General features: G+C 47.8%; 1 protein-coding gene across 2 annotated transcripts in view; it reads left to right on the forward strand.

Annotated features, from left to right (window-relative positions):
* OSBPL3 (oxysterol binding protein like 3) overlaps positions 1 to 21,538 on the forward strand; it is a 189,444-nt gene that overhangs the window by 117,810 nt on the left and 50,096 nt on the right. For both annotated transcript variants that reach the window (XM_063452364.1, XM_063452365.1), the window contains 3 exons: positions 1,683 to 1,799; positions 5,375 to 5,428; positions 8,895 to 9,008. In XM_063452364.1, the coding sequence (XP_063308434.1) occupies positions 1,683 to 1,799; positions 5,375 to 5,428; positions 8,895 to 9,008 (285 nt within the window). The remainder of the gene's footprint in view (positions 1 to 1,682; positions 1,800 to 5,374; positions 5,429 to 8,894; positions 9,009 to 21,538) is intronic.

The raw sequence follows: 21,538 nt of genomic DNA on the forward strand, positions 1-21,538 counted from the left end.
TCCACAACACACTGCTCTGCACAGTGAGTCCCCTGTATACTACATGAATGCTCAGCACCGTAAATCCATCTATATATTAAGTGATACATATTGCTCTGCACAGTGAGTTCCTTTATATACTGAGTGACACACACTGTTCTGCATATATATATATATATATATGATTTTCTCATCCCTCCTTGGTGGTATGTTTATTCCTCATTCTCGGGTCCTCTACCAGAGGCCTGGGAGTTTGAGGGTTCTGCACGGTATCTTAGCTGTTCCTAGAACTACACTCTTCTGGACAGTGATCTCAGATGTCCCACCTGGAATCTGTTGAAGCCACTCCCCCAACTTGGGAGTCACAGCCCCGAGTGCTCCTATTACAACCGGGACTACTCTTGCCTTCACTTTCCACATCCTTTCTAGTTCTTCTTTCAGTCCTTGGTATTTGTCCACCTTCTCATGTTCCTGATCCTCTTATGCAATCCTCACACATACATATGCATACGTACAATCAATTGTTACACTTGCTCTTTTTATATATATATATTTATGTAGAGAATCAGTTTGTTAATATTGCTTCCCTGTCTCTCGGCATTCTTTGTTTGCAGAAGTCATGAGCGTGCCAAAGTTTCTCATGCATTGCTAGTGTTAGTTCATGTGAAACTCAGATGGGTGGATTAGTTGGTTAGTAAGAACTGGGAGGGAGTAGGACTGTAGAAACCCCCAACTGAGAGGCGTGCCAGACAAAGGAACCCGACAAAGTTTTTTTTTTTTTTTTTAACATTTTACATTTTTCTTGCATTAATTTAGCTTGTATCCTTGTGTAAAACGGTTTGCTGGTTTAAAACAACCAAAACAAAAAAAAAACTAATAAAACATTGTCAAGTGATGATTAAAGAGATGTGTTTAATGGTTACAGGGGAGCCCGTTAATCAAAATATGCAGGAGAAAAATCTAACATTAGAAATACACGTTGGAGCTAGAGTGCTCCTTTTATATTGAATTAAAATTAAAAAAATTTACAGCACTGAATGCTGCATTGTATCCATTGCTGAAGTCCGCACATGTGTTAACTCAAGACCTAGAATTGCTCATTTTTCTTTGCTGCATTGCAGAAGTTTTTTTATAGTAGAGGGACAGATCTATAGTTCTGTAATTTTGTAAATGTTCTCAATGAAAGTACAGTCTTAAAAATTTAGGTTTCTCTTTGAATAGTATTTCACATTAACCATAAAAGCATATAGCACAATGTTTAATGCTGCTCTTACTCTGCTATACTCAAAAAATTAATAGTTTAAAAAATATAGTCCACCCACTTAAATAAGCGATCTCGTTAGCCGACACTTGTGGAAAATATTCAAAGCTAAATTAAAACTGTTGCTTCCCTGCTGGATGTATCCTTTGTAAGTGTGTCTAATTAGAGGAGATATCATATGGTTGGTTACCTTACCTATACGCCAACAGTTTATTCATGTTTCAATAGTCTGAACTCTAATCATTGCTGCAAAATGTTGAATAATCTGTGCTACCATCTGTACAAGTCTAACCCTGTAGCAGAGCTGTCATAGAGACTGTACATATCTCCCAGAGATATGCAAGTAGCTGTAATAGTTTATAACTGATTGAGGGTGCTTTGTAACATTGTTTTGATTGTTTATTGCGTAAAGTAATTCCGTTTTTTTGTTTTGTTTGAACAGGATAGCTGGGAAATTGTCGAAGGCCTCCGTGGCAGTACATGCTGTCCTCAGGAACCACAAAAACAAGAGGGCTTCCTGCTTAAAAAGAGAAAGTGGCCACTTAAAGGCTGGCATAAGGTATGTGCATCTGTTCTACAGGTATGTGATTCAGAGAAGGATTAAGATCTTGCAGGAACCTATGCAGGTTACTGGTTTGGGGCCTGTCCTTTAACCTTCACATAGGGATGGTAACAGGGGCGGATCCAGAATCTAATCTAGGGAGGAGAGACACTGGTAGTGGGCTGTAGGGATGTGATAGGGGCTGCAGTTGGTAAGAGGGGGATAGAGGCTGTAGTGGGAGGGTTGTTTATCGGAGTATCTGCTCCTGTCCAAATTGCTTAAAATAGAAAGTGTGCATGCTCTGAAGTAAATCACACTGAGACACTAGTTTCAGGTTGATGAAAAACTTTGGAATGTTTAATCAGGCTGGCGGGGAGCCCCTTATACAGGCAGAAATAAATCATATACAAAACATGAGATAACATGGAAAGTACGTTTTTAATTGGTAAATGCTAAGTGTCTTATCTACTGTACCTCCCACAGTGTGTGACGTTATCAGCATCCTGGGTGTAGCACTCTAGACGGAGATGCCATCTTAATACATGACATTCTTTACATTCTTTAGTCGATGGGAGGGGTGCTCTAGCAGCCATTTTGAGCAATTAATAAAGGCACAGATGCACATAGTAAATAGACATTTTACTATCACTAATTTACATCCATAACAGTAGTAGATAATAAGGGATGCAAGTCAGCGTGATGGGGACGAGGGATGTAGTGCGGCGTTAAGAGCTGTAGTAGGGTTATAAGGACTGTATTGGGAGGGGTTAGAGATTGTTGTGGAGGGTTAGGAGCTGTAGTGGGAGAGGTTAGAGATTGTTGTGGAGGGTTAGGAGCTGTAGTGGGAGAGGTTAGAGATTGTTGTGGAGGGTTAGGAGCTGTAGTAGGGTTATAAGGGCTGTAGTGGGAGAGGTTAGAGATTGTTGTGGAGGGTTAGGAGCTGTAGTAGGGTAATAAGGGCTGTAGTGGGAGGGGTTAGGAGCTGTAGTAGGGTAATAAGGGCTGTAGTGGGAGGGGTTAGGAGCTGTAGTAGGGTAATAAGGGCTGTAGTGGGAGGGGTTAGAGATTGTTGTGGAGGATTAGGAGCTGTAGTAGGGTAATAAGGGCTGTAGTGGGAGGGGTTAGGAGCTGTAGTAGGGTAATAAGGGCTGTAGTGGGAGGGGTTAGGAGCTGTAGTAGGGTAATAAGGGCTGTAGTGGGAGGGGTTAGAGATTGTTGTGGAGGATTAGGAGCTGTAGTAGGGTAATAAGGGCTGTAGTGGGAGGGGTTAGGAGCTGTAGTAGGGTAATAAGGGCTGTTGTGGGAGGGGTTAGGAGCTGTAGTAGGGTAATAAGGGCTGTAGTGGGAGGGGTTAGGAGCTGTAGTAGGGTAATAAGGGCTGTAGTGGGAGGGGTTAGGAGCTGTAGTAGGGTAATAAGGGCTGTAGTGGGAGGGGTTAGGAGCTGTAGTAGGGTAATAAGGGCTGTAGTGGGAGGGGTTAGGAGCTGTAGTAGGGTAATAAGGGCTGTAGTGGGAGGGGTTAGAGATTGTTTTGGAGGATTAGGAGCTGTAGTAGGGTTATAAGGGCTGTAGTGGGAGGGGTTAGAGATTGTTGTGGAGGGTTAGGAGCTGTAGTAGGGTAATAAGGGCTGTAGTGGGAGGGGTTAGGAGCTGTAGTAGGGTAATAAGGGCTGTAGTGGGAGGGGTTAGAGATTGTTGTGGAGGGTTAGGAGCTGTAGTATGGTAATAAGGGCTGTAGTGGGAGGGGTTAGAGATTGTTGTGGAGGGTTAGGAGCTGTAGTAGGGTAATAAGGGCTGTAGTGGGAGGGGTTAGGAGCTGTAGTAGGGTAATAAGGGCTGTAGTGGGAGGGGTTAGAGATTGTTGTGGAGGGTTAGGAGCTGTAGTAGAGTAATAAGGGCTGTAGTGGGAGGGGGTTAGAGATTGTTGTGGAGGGTTAGGAGCTGTAGTAGGGTAATAAGGGCTGTAGTGGGAGGGGTTAGAGATTGTTGTGGAGGGTTAGGAGCTGTAGTAGGGTAATAAGGGCTGTAGTGGGAGGGGTTAGGAGCTGTAGTAGGGTAATAAGGGCTGTAGTGGGAGGGGTTAGAGATTGTTGTGGAGGGTTAGGAGCTGTAGTAGGGTAATAAGGGCTGTAGTGGGAGGGGTTAGAGATTGTTGTGGAGGGTTAGGAGCTGTAGTAGGGTAATAAGGGCTGTAGTGGGAGGGGTTAGGGACTTTACTAGTAGTATCTGATCTGCAATTGGGGGAACAGAGGCTTTACTAGAATATGCATAGGATCTGCAATTGGGGGAATAGGGGCTAAAGAAAAATAATGAACGTTTATTATACCTTCCAGCTAGGAAGGGGGGAATGGTGTTCCTTGATGGGAGATGTGCTGCTTTGTCTGTAAACCCAGAGGGTGCAGACAGCTCTTTCTGGCCTTTTGCTGAAAGTATCAGAATGTTTCCCTGGTAACCTGCATCAATGCTCTGATACTGGAGAAGGATGGAGAACGTGATTCCCTGGGCCCTGTGCAGCCACCTAATGTCACTTTATGGTTAATCCTGCTCTGAAGGGATTAAAGACATGTGACTATTATTTGGTGCAAATGTTTTCATCTTATCTTTGCTTATTTGGGGGTGTTTATTTTTTTTTAGGACTTTACTAGTGGCATCTGGTCTCTATTAGAGCAGACTTTCCCATTCCTGGAAAAAAATGTCAGTTGGTGCTTGTTTACTGACTTATTCCTGGACATTTTATTGGACTTTTGAGGCTCGGAGTGCATATTTCCATTCTTCAACTGGTTATTCACATTTTTATACATGCATACATATCTGCTCATAGCAATTGTAGCAAACCAGGACTTGGCATGTTCTGTACATGCACCAGAGATCTGCACCCCATCCCTGTTTAGGAGAGAACAGACTTACCAAATATTTGAGTACATTTTTCTTCCTTTTTGGGGGATGCATTTTACAGACTGTGGATCTATACACCTCTTTACAGTCAGTCTGTCTTGCCCAGGTTTCAACCCTTCTTACTTCTATATGAATATTGCATCCTCAAGGAGAGGAGTTATGGGAGGACTCTGGACCACTTGTCCGCTGTTTTTCCAGATATGAGAATTCCCGAGGGTTAGAGTAGATTTGCACACAATGCCTTATTATTAATTGCTTAATGCGACAACCCTGTTATTCCATTTTAGGTAAAAAGTGAATCTGGAAATCTGAATCTCTTTCATGCATTTCAATAGTTATTAAGCTACAATTAATAAATACCTTGAAAGCCATCTTAGCCACAAGTCATGGCCAGCGTTAAAAAATATATGCAGTAGATATTTATCTACCTTAATTACACTTGGGGGTTTTAATACATTCACAGTACTTGCTGAACACAGATATTTGTTGTTAAAGTTAGGATAAAAGAGAATTAACATGATGATACTCCAGGCACATAGCTAGTGAAAAATAACAGGAATTTAAATTATGGGGAGTGCTCCCTGATGCCAATCCTTATTTAGTTTGAATTATCCCCACATTTTGGTTGGTTGTTGATCCTGGACAACTAACTAGAGATCCAATGACTGATTTCTTTTTTGGTCTTCTTTTTGCAACAGAGATATTTCATTTTGGAAAAAGGAATTTTGAAGTATGCCAAGGGTCCTACTGAAGTAAGTTTAATTTTGATTACATTTTACTTTATATTTTGCCTTGTGAAATTAAAATACTGCTTTAATTTTGTATTAAATGGACACTATAGTCACCCAATTAGCTTTAGCTCAATGAAGCAGTTTTGGCGTATAAACCATGCCTTTGCACTCTGTTGTATTCTCTATCATGTAGGAGTTAAATCCCTTTTCTTTGTACTGCTCTAGGCACACCTCCCTGCATGAGACTTTCACAGCCTTCCTAAACACTTCCTGTAAAGTTAGATCTAATGTTTATACTTCCTTTACTGCAAACTATGTTTAATTTAGAATTTCATATATGCTGCTCTGTTAATGGCCTGCTAGACCCTGCAGAAGAATTAAAGTTCAATTTACAAAGCAGGAGATAGAAACCTTTAAAATAAGTTACAACTGATTGAAAATGGAACCATTTTTTTTCATTCAGGCTGTATGAGCACAGCCAGGGAGGTGTGGCTAGGGCTGCAAACACAGAAACAAAACTGATTTAACTCCAAAATGCCAGAGGATTGAGTATAATGGTCTGCATGGGCATGCTCTATACACCAAAACTGCTTCATTAAGCTAAAGATATTGTAATGCCTATATTATCCCTATAAATAAAATCCCCCAGTATGTGAAATTGGAAATGTAAGTCACAGGGCTTTGCAATGTATTGTGATCCTTGAATTTGTTGTTATATGTGTGGGTTGGTGCGCTGAAATGGATTGGCGGTATTCTGACTTGTTCATTAAGGAAAACAAAAGTTTAATTTTATTCTATAGTACATATTTTACCCAAATCTCCGAACCCGCACTCAACTTTTTTTGTTTTTGAGGGGGGTTTAAAAAATAAAATAAAATTGTTATTTTATTTTTTTTAATTACGGTTATAAAAAAAAAAATCAGCATTAAGCACGAATGAAGAAAATATTAAAATACTATTTTTAAAATGAAATATTTTCTCACAAAACAAAAATAACGCAACCTTTAAACGATAGAAAATTACTCGAAGTCCTAAGTTTATAAAAATTTTGCTTTATAAACACGGAGTGGTTTGCCTTTAAGGGACATGGCTCCTGGTGTAAATATAGAAGGGAATATTTTCATTAATGATACACAGCTGTTATCAAGCGACACAAAATCAGGCTGTTTCAGTAAGAGCGTAAGAAACATTATTTTTTTTCTTTCTTCATCACGCAAAAGCAATTCTTTCACTTCCTCAAACTATGACATGTTGGATCAGCTATAATTATCCCAATATGTGATGTTTCTCAATGGCAATCCAATGCTGCCTTGTTTGGCACAAATCTACTCACAGTTTACAGACTCTGATATTCCACCCAATCTAAGGGAATATTACTTTGTAATAGTGCATTAAAATACATTTATCAGAGGTCATTGTATACAGTATGTCAGTGAGGTCTAGGGGTTTTGCTTACTATGTAGTTCAGCCAGACATAAGCATCTTTGAAAATATAGGGTCAGGAATAAATTCAGGCCAGAGCAGCCGAACTGAAACATAGCTGATTAAGAGAATTTTTCCAGTTTGACTATTCTGACCTTAGTACATTTGAAATTCACTTTGAATTCTTGTTTTAGTGAATAACTCTATATGTTTTTACTGCAAGCTGCATGCTAATTATTCCATCAGGAAAAAGAGCGATGTAGTTAATTGAGAAACATTATTTGACTATGTGAAATATTTTAAAACCATTCTGAGGTCAAGAGGGAATTTTTTTCCTAGTTTGTTTCAAAATTGGAAGTTCTTCAAACTGGATTTTTGGGGGGTTTTTTTGCCTTCTTTTTGATCAACAGCAAAAAACAGATCTGAGAAAGGCTGAACTTGATGGACACGTCTCTTTTCAGCCTGTGTAACTTGCAAACCACCTCTATAAATCATGGCAAATATTAAACTTTCTGTATGTTTTTATTGTTGTTTTAACATTAACAATCAATTCTAAAGAGTTTTTTTAAAATGTAAAAAAAAAATCTTTACTTCCAGAAAATTTATTATATATGGATCAATATAGGTGGCATTCTTATTAAACCCCCTGCACTATTGAAAAACCTCTTGTATCCTACAGGTTCCAAGATAGTTTAGAAAGCCATGGAATCATCAAATGAGAAGCCAGTCAGTTGTATGTTAATATCCGTTATGGGTCTTGCTTCTTCTTGGGTTATATGTCCACCCAGCCCTTCCTTCTCCCTCGTGTGTTTCTTTCTGCTCATCTCTGTACCTATGTATCCCTCCCCTACAACTATGCTTGTTGGTTCTTCTATCTTGTACAAATCAGCACAGCCAAAATTTGTGATGATGGTTGTTGTGTGAGTGGAGAAGGGGGGCTCCTCCACTTACACAACCACCACCACCACAAATTTTCCAATTTCCTTTGACATCATGAGTCTGTCTGGAGCACAGACCTTCGTATCATTTTTCCTTGATGCCAACCCTGGTTCTGGAATATTTAGATGATGAGACATTGTTCTCGGCATGACAATTGATTACTCCGATGACTCATGCTTTGTTTATGTGAATTAAATAAGTGCAATATAAAAAACAGAAGTACTCCTCAGTGCCTGATTTTCTTGACATAAAGCTTTTGCCAATCAGTCATGTAAGATGATCAGCCTAAGGAATATGCATAGGTGTTGTGCTGCCAAAAACTTAAAACCCAAAATAAAGTAGAATAGTACATTGGTGATGTAATTTCAGCATCATGCAAACTGAGGATGTAATGGGACCATTGCAGCAATATACACACAGAACACCAGAGGATTTGTACACTGATAGGGTGACACTTGTAAACAGGGCACTAGTTGACAATTATGCAGATAAGCTATTTAACTGCTAATGGTTGCATATGTTGCTTAAAATAGAGTGAGCTGACTGTACAACTCATTAAAGCAACATACACTTGAATATGTTCTGAAATAGCTAGTTTATTTCCTTTTAATAGTCCTATGAAAAGGAAATAAACTACTGAACGTGAACATGAAAATTATCATTTTGCTTTAAAGTATAGAAGTCACAGAAGGGCAATCTTCTTCGGTTATCAGGCTATTCATTATTGGAGATTGTTGGATATCTGCACTGTTTATTGCAACTAAACTCCAGTAGTACAACAGCCAACTCCTAGTTTAATGCAAAGTGCCATCTACATTAAACATATTATTTAAGAAAATAAAGGTCAGATTTTCACTGTAGACTGTGATATGTAAGGTGTGCCTAGATCCTAACATTAAATAAAATAATGTGTGTATATCGAAAGGCTTTATGCAGAGTATAGATAGCATAAAAGATGAGTCTGTACAAAAATATGTAGGGTACGAGAAAAAGTAGGGAGAGCTGGACTCGACGTAAGGATGTAGTAAAAACTAAGCTTCACCAATTGGTTACTTCCTTGTCCTAATTAAAGTTTTAATCTAATTATTATTATTATTAATGATAATCTGTTTTATATTTCCTAAAGATGGAGAAAGGAAAGTTACATGGCTGCATTGATGTTGGTCTGTCTGTGGTTTCCGTCAAGAAGACAACGAAGTGCATTGACCTTGATACAGAAGAACATATATACCATCTGAAGGTAACTACTCAAAGACTTCGTCAGATACATTGAAACTAACCTCTAGTGCAGTGGTTCCCAACCCTTTTCACTTGAGTACCCCTTGGCCCCCCCTTTTCCATAAATTGTACCCCTTGTATTCATAAAACGTTTATTAGTATAGTAGCTGTTATATAAAATGTAGACATCTTTCTCTGCCCCAGGCTCTCCCTGCTCTTCTCTGCCCCAGGCTCTCCCTGCTCTTCTCTGTCCCAGGCTCTCCTCTGCCCCAGGCTCTCCCTGCTCTTCTGTGCCCCAGGCTCTCCCTGCTCTTCTGTGCCCCAGGCTCTCCCTGCTCTTCTGTGCCCCAGGCTCTCCCTGCTCTTCTGTGCCTCAGGCTCTCCCTGCTCTTCTGTGCCCCAGGCTCTCCCTGCTCTTCTGTGCCCCAGGCTCTCCCTGCTCTTCTGTGCCCCAGGCTCTCCCTGCTCTTCTGTGCCCCAGGCTCTCCCTGCTCTTCTGTGCCCCGGGCTCTCCCTGCTCTTCTGTGCCCCGGGCTCTCCCTGCTCTTCTGTGCCCCGGGCTCTCCCTGCTCTTCTGTGCCCCGGGCTCTCCCTGCTCTTCTGTGCCCCGGGCTCTCCCTGCTCTTCTGTGCCCCGGGCTCTCCCTGCTCTTCTGTGCCCCGGGCTCTCCCTGCTCTTCTGTGCCCCGGGCTCTCCCTGCTCTTCTGTGCCCCGGGCTCTCCCTGCTCTTCTGTGCCCCGGGCTCTCCCTGCTCTTCTGTGCCCCGGGCTCTCCCTGCTCTTCTGTGCCCCGGGCTCTCCCTGCTCTTCTGTGCCCCGGGCTCTCCCTGCTCTTCTGTGCCCCGGGCTCTCCCTGCTCTTCTGTGCCCCGGGCTCTCCCTGCTCTTCTGTGCCCCGGGCTCTCCCTGCTCTTCTGTGCCCCGGGCTCTCCCTGCTCTTCTGTGCCCCGGGCTCTCCCTTGCTTCTTCTGTGCCCCGGGCTCTCCCTTGCTTCTTCTGTGCCCCAGGCTCTCCCTTGCTTCTTCTGTGCCCCGGGCTCTCCCTTGCTTCTCCTCTGCCCCGGGCTCTCCCTTGCTTCTCCTCTGCCCCGGGCTCTCCCTTGCTTCTCCTCTGCCCCGGGCTCTCCCTTGCTTCTCCTCTGCCCCGGGCTCTCCCTTGCTTCTCCTCTGCCCCGGGCTCTCCCTTGCTTCTCCTCTGCCCCGGGCTCTCCCTTGCTTCTCCTCTGCCCCGGGCTCTCCCTTGCTTCTCCTCTGCCCCGGGCTCTCCCTTGCTTCTCCTCTGCCCCGGGCTCTCCCTTGCTTCTCCTCTGCCCCGGGCTCTCCCTTGCTTCTCCTCTGCCCCGGGCTCTCCCTTGCTTCTCCTCTGCCCCGGGCTCTCCCTTGCTTCTCCTCTGCCCCGGGCTCTCCCTTGCTTCTCCTCTGCCCCGGGCTCTCCCTTGCTTCTCCTCTGCCCCGGGCTCTCCCTTGCTTCTCCTCTGCCCCGGGCTCTCCCTTGCTTCTCCTCTGCCCCGGGCTCTCCCTTGCTTCTCCTCTGCCCCGGGCTCTCCCTTGCTTCTCCTCTGCCCCGGGCTCTCCCTTGCTTCTCCTCTGCCCCGGGCTCTCCCTTGCTTCTCCTCTGCCCCGGGCTCTCCCTTGCTTCTCCTCTGCCCCGGGCTCTCCCTTGCTTCTCCTCTGCCCCGGGCTCTCCCTTGCTTCTCCTCTGCCCCGGGCTCTCCCTTGCTTCTCCTCTGCCCCGGGCTCTCCCTTGCTTCTCCTCTGCCCCGGGCTCTCCCTTGCTTCTCCTCTGCCCCGGGCTCTCCCTTGCTTCTCCTCTGCCCCGGGCTCTCCCTTGCTTCTCCTCTGCCCCGGGCTCTCCCTTGCTTCTCCTCTGCCCCGGGCTCTCCCTTGCTTCTCCTCTGCCCCGGGCTCTCCCTTGCTTCTCCTCTGCCCCGGGCTCTCCCTTGCTTCTCCTCTGCCCCGGGCTCTCCCTTGCTTCTCCTCTGCCCCGGGCTCTCCCTTGCTTCTCCTCTGCCCCGGGCTCTCCCTTGCTTCTCCTCTGCCCCGGGCTCTCCCTTGCTTCTCCTCTGCCCCGGGCTCTCCCTTGCTTCTCCTCTGCCCCGGGCTCTCCCTTGCTTCTCCTCTGCCCCGGGCTCTCCCTTGCTTCTCCTCTGCCCCGGGCTCTCCCTTGCTTCTCCTCTGCCCCGGGCTCTCCCTTGCTTCTCCTCTGCCCCGGGCTCTCCCTTGCTTCTCCTCTGCCCCGGGCTCTCCCTTGCTTCTCCTCTGCCCCGGGCTCTCCCTTGCTTCTCCTCTGCCCCGGGCTCTCCCTTGCTTCTCCTCTGCCCCGGGCTCTCCCTTGCTTCTCCTCTGCCCCGGGCTCTCCCTTGCTTCTCCTCTGCCCCGGGCTCTCCCTTGCTTCTCCTCTGCCCCGGGCTCTCCCTTGCTTCTCCTCTGCCCCGGGCTCTCCCTTGCTTCTCCTCTGCCCCGGGCTCTCCCTTGCTTCTCCTCTGCCCCGGGCTCTCCCTTGCTTCTCCTCTGCCCCGGGCTCTCCCTTGCTTCTCCTCTGCCCCGGGCTCTCCCTTGCTTCTCCTCTGCCCCGGGCTCTCCCTTGCTTCTCCTCTGCCCCGGGCTCTCCCTTGCTTCTCCTCTGCCCCGGGCTCTCCCTTGCTTCTCCTCTGCCCCGGGCTCTCCCTGGCTTCTCCTCTGCCCCGGGCTCTCCCTGGCTTCTCCTCTGCCCCGGGCTCTCCCTGGCTTCTCCTCTGCCCCGGGCTCTCCCTGGCTTCTCCTCTGCCCCGGGCTCTCCCTGGCTTCTCCTCTGCCCCGGGCTCTCCCTGGCTTCTCCTCTGCCCCGGGCTCTCCCTGGCTTCTCCTCTGCCCCGGGCTCTCCCTGGCTTCTCCTCTGCCCCGGGCTCTCCCTGGCTTCTCCTCTGCCCCGGGCTCTCCCTGGCTTCTCCTCTGCCCCGGGCTCTCCCTGGCTTCTCCTCTGCCCCGGGCTCTCCCTGGCTTCTCCTCTGCCCCGGGCTCTCCCTGGCTTCTCCTCTGCCCCGGGCTCTCCCTGGCTTCTCCTCTGCCCCGGGCTCTCCCTGGCTTCTCCTCTGCCCCGGGCTCTCCCTGGCTTCTCCTCTGCCCCGGGCTCTCCCTGGCTTCTCCTCTGTCCCGGGCTCTCCCTGGCTTCTCCTCTGTCCCGGGCTCTCCCTGGCTTCTCCTCTGTCCCGGGCTCTCCCTTGCTTCTCCTCTGTCCCGGGCTCTCCCTTGCTTCTCCTCTGTCCCGGGCTCTCCCTTGCTTCTCCTCTGCCCCAAACAATGACACTGAACGATACAGACATACAGATACACACAGTGACACATATGCAGATACATAAACCAGGGCTTGACAAATTTGCTCGGAATCTAGGAGCCAGCAAAAAAATGTTAGGAGCCAGATTTTTTTTATTTTGGTGTGCAGGTGGTCACAATGTATCAACAGACGCCACAACAGCGTATTTCAAGTTTCATACAAGTTAGACAGTGACATGATATTTTGCACAATTTTTACATTTGACATGCTTAACTAGACAGTTGTTTTGTCCGAGTAGGGTTAGATGAAATAAAATAAAACATAAGCGCAAATACAGATATTGGATGCTTAACATTGCTAGCTAGGTCACCTATGGTGTAGTAGTTGTAGTATGGGCACAATTTAAATCAGGGCTGTAACTGGTTACGTAATACCGTATATATTCACTGAAAGCCTAAATATAACTCACTAGTCTTTTGAACTAAAATGCTAGGCTAACTCATATGATAAATAATAGTATTAATAGATAACATCATCATAAGAAGAATCATGCTATGGTGACGGACTTAGTTATCGGCTCCACCAAATGTGACATCAAGTGTGAGTATGCGTGGCGACATATACCTAAGCTGTTGCTATGCTTTGCAATTCACGACTCTAGAGAGCTATAGCACAGTCAGGTGAGGTCTGTTAGTTAGATCAAAGTGTGTCAGCCACCAAAGCTGCAGCTACAAGTAGGTTGTAGTCAGTGTGTTATATGTGTGCATCAGTAGCTTGATGTGTGTGTTGCGAGCATTTCCTTTAGTGAACACGCAGGCTTGGTGTGGTCTATTATAGGAAGGTTGAAAGCACAGCCGGACAATACCTGAAAATGCAGTAAATGTATATAGTAGAGGGTGCTTAGGTGGCGTTGACGTGACCCTAGGCGATGGCGAGTTGTGGTGTGTTAGGCTAATCAGCGCTGGGTCTGTTACCAATTATATAAAGTAAATGGTAGCAAATAGGCTCAGTACGCCCCGGCAACCATACCAAGCACATTAAGTGCCCTTATGGAGAGTTGTGGACAAGACATTTACTCCCACAGTGCATATGTACATTTTATATGGTACCTTTCGGATGAAGTGTCCCATTGTTCCTAATTATATAAGGTGGTGTGTATGTCTCTGTGTCCGGGCCTGGGCCTCTAATATCGTGTTTGGGATGCTTGTCTCTCCGCAGAGCGTGGTAGTGTTTCAGCCTAGTCGGGGCACCGTCGAACCCTCAACCGGGCTGCCTGCGGCATTATGTAGGTATTAGTACCATGCGCTCTTGGTCATCTAAGTGTGGGGGTGGGGGGTGCGTATTGTGTAAAGTGTACCAGCAGAAAAAGTTGAAAGGAAAACATGGAGAAGTTAAACACTTTAGGTCCTTAAAACTTTGAGTTAGTCCTGCCGTTTCGTTCCGCTCTGTGGGGCTGCGGTGTGATATAGTCGTTAGGCCCAATGTCCTTTTCTGGTGTTGGCCATTGCATATCCAGGGAGTGGGAGGCGGCAGGGAGAAAGGGAGATTATTTCAACAACGGTGGAGGAGTATGGAGAAGTGGAAGATGGGTTAGGCTGTGGCGGTGGTAACGAGCCGGTGATGCAGGGAACCACCGCGTATCTCCGTCGCCTCAGGTGGTGATTGCCGCATGGGTGTCCTTTCTCGGTTCCCGTGGAACAAATGGAGCTGCATTAGCTGGGTTCCAGACGTGGGTGGTGGTGGTGGTTGACCCACAGTTTGCCACAAGGTCCCCTGGGAGCCCCAACATTGGTAACAGTCCCTTTGCTCCCTGTAGGTCGTGTACTGGGTGTGTGGTGTCTCCTTGTTGTACCTGCAGTGTGCGGGGTGCTCTCCATCGATATTGGATGTTGTTCACTCGTAGGAGGGCCGTGAAGGGCTGGAGAGAGCGGCGCCATGCAAGTGTGTTCCCCGAGAGATCTGTGTAGAAGGAGAGTGCCATGCTTTCGAAGGGGTATGGGGAGTGATTGCGTACCGCATTGAGGACAGCGGTTTTGTCCCTACCTCTCTGGAACCGGATGAGCAAGTCTCGTGATGCCCCGGCCGGGGCCTTAACCGGTTTGGGCAAGCGGAACATCCCCTCTATCTCCACTGCTTTCGCTTGCTTGGGCGGTAGGAGCGCCTGGAGCAGTCTGTGTACCAGGTGGGGTAGTTCTGCCTCTGTCGTTGCTTCAGGGATCCCCCTGACCTTGAGGTTCAGTCTTCTCCTGTGGTCCTCCGCCTCCGTAAGTCTCAGTTCTGTTTTTGCTTGATGCTGCTTCAGCTCACATACTGTTTGTTGCAGTAGCGATATTTGCTGTGTATTTTGGTTGGTTTCTTGTTCCAGCGCTCCCATACGGCCTATCAGGCCTCTCAGGTTTTGACTGATTTGGGCCACGTCAGCTTGTAACGTGCGTTGTAGGCCCGCAAGCAGTTCTTTTAGGACCGCAGTTGTGACTGGGGCAGAGTCTGGTAGCAAGGGTGGCGGTTTGGGGGCCAGTAGTATTGGCTCGTGCCCCTCCGCCGTCCCGTCCGAGAAACCATCCGACATATCCGAGGCATAATCCGCGAAGGCGGCCATCTTAGCTTCTCTGGCTCTTTGGGCCTGTCGCCAGAGGTCCCCTATGTTTTTACTTATGCTGGGCTTGTCTGGCCTAGATTTCTTGGTCTTCCGACCCATTGTGTCTTTGGCTGCCCGGTGCTCCGTTGTGGGGTTGTGTGTGAAGGGTTTATAACCCTGTTTTCGTCGTTAAAGTGGCGTGTTGGTGCCGAGCAGTGCTAACATGCGGCCATTCAGTTCAGCAGCTTGGCTCCACAAACACACACTCACTGACATACACACACACACACACTCACTGACACACACACACACACTCACTGACACACACACACACACTCACTGACACACACACACACACACACTCACTGACAGACACACACACACACACTCACTGACAGACAGACACACACACACTCACTGACAGACAGGCAGACACACACTCACTGACAGACAGACACACACACACTCACTGACAGACACACACACACACACTCACTGACAGACAGACACACACACACTCACTGACAGACAGACAGACACACACTCACTGACAGACAGACAGACACACACTCACTGACAGACAGACAGACACACACTCACTGACAGACAGACACACACTCACTGACAGACAGACACACACTCACTGACAGACAGACAGACACACACTCACTGACAGACAGTCAGACACTCACTGACAGTCAGACACTCACTGACAGACAGACACTCACTCACTGACACAGACAGACACACACTCACTGACACAGACAGACACACACTCACTGACACAGACAGACACACACTCACTGACACAGACAGACACACACTCACTGACACAGACACACACTCACTGACACAGACACACACTCACTGACACAGACACACACACACTCACTGACACAGACAGACACTCACTGACACAGACACACACACACTCACTGACACAGACAGACACACACTCACTGACACAGACAGACACACACTCACTGACACAGACAGACACACACTCACTGACACAGACAGACACACACTCACTGACACACACTCACTGACACACACTCACTGACACACACTCACTGACACACACTCACTGACACACACTCACTGACACAGACAGACACACACTCACTGACACAGACAGACACACACTCACTGACACAGACAGACACACACTCACTGACACAGACAGACACACACTCACTGACACAGACAGACACACACTCACTGACACAGACAGACACACACTCACTGACACAGACAGACACACACTCACTGACACAGACACAGACAGACACACACTCACTGACACAGACAGACACACACTCACTGACACAGACACAGACAGACACACACTCACTGACACAGACACAGACAGACACACACTCACTGACACAGACACACACACACACACTCACTGACACAGACACACACACACACTCACTGACACAGACACACACACACACACTCACTGACACAGACACACACACAGTCACTGACAGACAGACACACACACACTCACTGACACAGACAGACACACACTCACTGACACACACTCACTGACACAGACAGACACACACTCCCTGACACAGACACACACTCCCTGACACAGACACACACTCCCTGACACAGACACACACTCCCTGACACAGACAGACACACACTCACTGACACAGACAGACACACACTCACTGACACAGACAGACACACACTCACTGACACAGACAGACACACACTCACTGACACAGACAGACACACACTCACTGACACAGACAGACACACACTCACTGACACAGACAGACACACACTCACTGACACAGACAGACACACACTCACTGACACAGACAGACACACACTCACTGACACAGACAGACAGACACACACTCACTGACACAGACAGACAGACACACACTCACTGACACAGACAGACAGACACACACTCACTGACACAGACAGACAGACACACACTCACTGAGACAGACACACACTCACTGACACAGACACACAGACACACACTCACTGACACAGACACACACACACTCACTGACAGACAGACACACACACTCACTGACAGACAGACACACACACACTCACTGACAGACAGACACACACACACTCACTGACAGACAGACACACACACACTCACTGACAGACAGACACACACACACTCACTGACAGACACACACACACACTCATTGACAGACACACACACTCATTGACAGACACACACACTCATTGACAGACACACACACTCATTGACAGACACACACACTCATTGACAGACACACACACTCATTGACAGACACACACACTCATTGACAGACACACACTCATTGACAGACACACACACACTCATTGACAGACAGACACACACACACACTCACTGACAGACAGACACACACACACTCACTGACAGACAGACACACACACACACTCACTGACAGACAGACACACACACACTCACTGACAGACAGACACACACACACTCACTGACAGACAGACACACACACACTCACTGACAGACAGACACACACACACTCACTGACAGACAGACACACACACACTCACTGACAGACAGACACACACACACTCACTGACAGACAGACACACACACAGACACTCACTGACAGACACACACACAGACACACACACACTCACTGACAGACACACACACACACTCACTGACAGACACACACACACACTCACTGACAGACACACACACACACTCACTGACAGACACACACACACACTCACTGACAGACACACACACACTCACTGACAGACACACACACACTCACTGACAGACACACACACACTCACTGACAGACACACACACACTCACTGACAGACACACACACACTCACTGACAGACACACACACACTCACTGACAGACACACACACACACACACTCACTGACAGACACACACACACACACACACACTCACTGACAGACACACACACACACTCACTGACAGACACACGCACACACTCACTGACAGACACACACACACACTCACTGACAGACACACACTCACTGACAGACACACACTCACTGACAGACACACACACACTGACAGACACACACACACTCACTGACAGACACACACACACACACTCACTGACAGACAGACACACACACACTCACTGACAGACAGACACACACACACTCACTGACAGACAGACACACACACACTCATTGACACACACACACACTCACTGACAGACACACACACACACTCATTGACAGACACACACACTCATTGACAGACAGACACACACACACTCATTGACAGACAGACACACACACACTCATTGACAGACAGACACACACACACTCACTGACAGACAGACACACACACTCACTGACAGACAGACACACACACACTCACTGACAGACAGACACACACACACTCACTGACAGACAGACACACACACACTCATTGACACACACACACACTCACTGACAGACACACACACACACTCATTGACAGACACACACACTCATTGACAGACACACACACACACACACACTCACTGACAGACAGACACACACACACTCACTGACAGACAGACAGACACACACACACACTCACTGACAGACAGACAGACACACACACACTCACTGACAGACAGACACACACACTCACTGACAGACAGACACACACACACTCACTGACAGACAGACACACACACACTCACTGACAGACACACACACACACTCACTGACACACACACACACTCACTGACAGACACACACACACACTCACTGACAGACACACACACACACTCACTGACAGACACACACACACACTCACTGACAGACACACACACACACTCACTGACAGACACACACACACACTCACTGACAGACACACACACACACACTCACTGACAGACACACACACACACTCACTGACAGACACACACACAGACACTCACTGACAGACACACACACAGACACTCACTGACAGACACACACACAGACACACACTCACTGACAGACACAGACACACACTCACTGACAGACACAGACACACACTCACTGACAGACACACACACACACACTCACTGACAGACACACACACACTCACTGACAGACACACACACACACTCACTGACAGACACACACACACACTCACTGACAGACACACACACACACTCACTGACAGACACACACACACTCACTGACAGACACACACACACTCACTGACAGACACACACACACACACACTGACACACACACACACACACACTCACTGACAGACACACACACACACTCACTGACAGACACACACACACACTCACTGACAGACACACACACACACACTCACTGACAGACACACACACACACTCACTGACAGACACACACACAGACACTCACTGACAGACACACACACAGACACTCACTGACAGACACACACACAGACACTCACTGACAGACACACACACACACACACTCACTGACAGACACACACACACTCACTGACAGACACACACACACACTCACTGACAGACACACACACACTCACTGACAGACACACACACACACTCACTGACAGACACACACACACACTCACTGACAGACACACACACACACTCACTGACAGACACACACACACTCACTGACAGACACACACACACTCACTGACAGACACACACACAGACACACACACTCACTGACAGACACACACACACACACACTGACACACACACACACACACACTCACTGACAGACACACACACACACTCACTGACAGACACACACACACACTCACTGACACACACACACACACTCACTGACAGACACACACACACACACTCACTGACAGACACACACACACACTCACTGACAGACACACACACACACACTCACTGACAGACACACACACACACACTCACTGACAGACACACACACACACACTCACTGACAGACACACACACACTCACTGACAGACACACACACACTCACTGACAGACACACACACACACACTCACTGACAGACACACACACACACTCACTGACAGACACACACACACACTCACTGACAGACACAGACACACACTCACTGACAGACACAGACACACACTCACTGACAGACACAGACACACACTCACTGACAGACACAGACACACACTCACTGACAGACACTCACTGACAGACACAGACAGACACTCACTGACAGACACAGACAGACACTCACTGACAGACAGACAGACACTCACTGACAGACAGACAGACAGACACTCACTGACAGACAGACAGACAGACACTCACTGACAGACAGACAGACAGACACTCACTGACAGACAGACACTCACTGACAGACAGACAGACAGACACTCACTGACAGACAGACAGACAGACACTCACTGACAGACAGACAGACAGACAGACAGACACTCACTGACAGACAGACAGACACTCACTGACAGACAGACAGACAGACACTCACTGACAGACAGACAGACACTCACTGACAGACAGACAGACAGACACTCACTGACAGACAGACAGACAGACACTCACTGACAGACAGACACTCACTGACAGACAGACAGACACTCACTGACAGACACACACACACACTCACTGACAGACACACACACACACTCACTGACAGACACACACACACACACTCACTGACAGACACACACACACTCACTGACAGACACACACACACACACTCACTGACAGACACACACACACACACTCACTGACAGACACACACACACACACTCACTGACAGACACACACACACACACTCACTGACAGACACACACACACACTCACTGACAGACACACACACACACACTCACTGACAGACACACACACACACACTCACTGACAGACACACACACACACTCACTGACAGACACAGACACACACTCACTGACAGACACAGACACACACTCACTGACAGACACAGACACACACTCACTGACAGACACAGACACACACTCACTGACAGACACAGACACACACTCACTGACAGACACAGACACACACTCACTGACAGACACAGACAGACACTCACTGACAGACACAGACAGACAGACACTCACTGACAGACAGACAGACAGACACTCACTGACAGACAGACAGACAGACACTCACTGACAGACAGACAGACAGACACTCACTGACAGACAGACAGACAGACACTCACTGACAGACAGACAGACAGACACTCACTGACAGACAGACAGACAGACACTCACTGACAGACAGACAGACAGACACTCACTGACAGACAGACAGACAGACACTCACTGACAGACAGACAGACAGACACTCACTGACAGACAGACAGACAGACACTCACTGACAGACAGACAGACAGACACTCACTGACAGACAGACAGACAGACACTCACTGACAGACAGACAGACAGACACTCACTGACAGACAGACAGACAGACACTCACTGACAGACAGACAGACAGACACTCACTGACAGACAGACAGACAGACACTCACTGACAGACAGACAGACACTCACTGACAGACAGACAGACACACACACACTCACTGACAGACAGACAGACACACACACACACACACACACACACACACTGACAGACAGACAGAGACACACACACACACACACACACACACACACTGACAGACACCCTCACTGACCTACACCCTCACTGACCTACACCCTCACTGACCTACACCCTCACTGACCTACACCCTCACTGACCTACACCCTCACTGACCTACACCC

Source organism: Pelobates fuscus, chromosome 4, assembly GCF_036172605.1.
Source record: "Pelobates fuscus isolate aPelFus1 chromosome 4, aPelFus1.pri, whole genome shotgun sequence".
Classification (NCBI taxonomy): domain Eukaryota; kingdom Metazoa; phylum Chordata; class Amphibia; order Anura; family Pelobatidae; genus Pelobates; species Pelobates fuscus.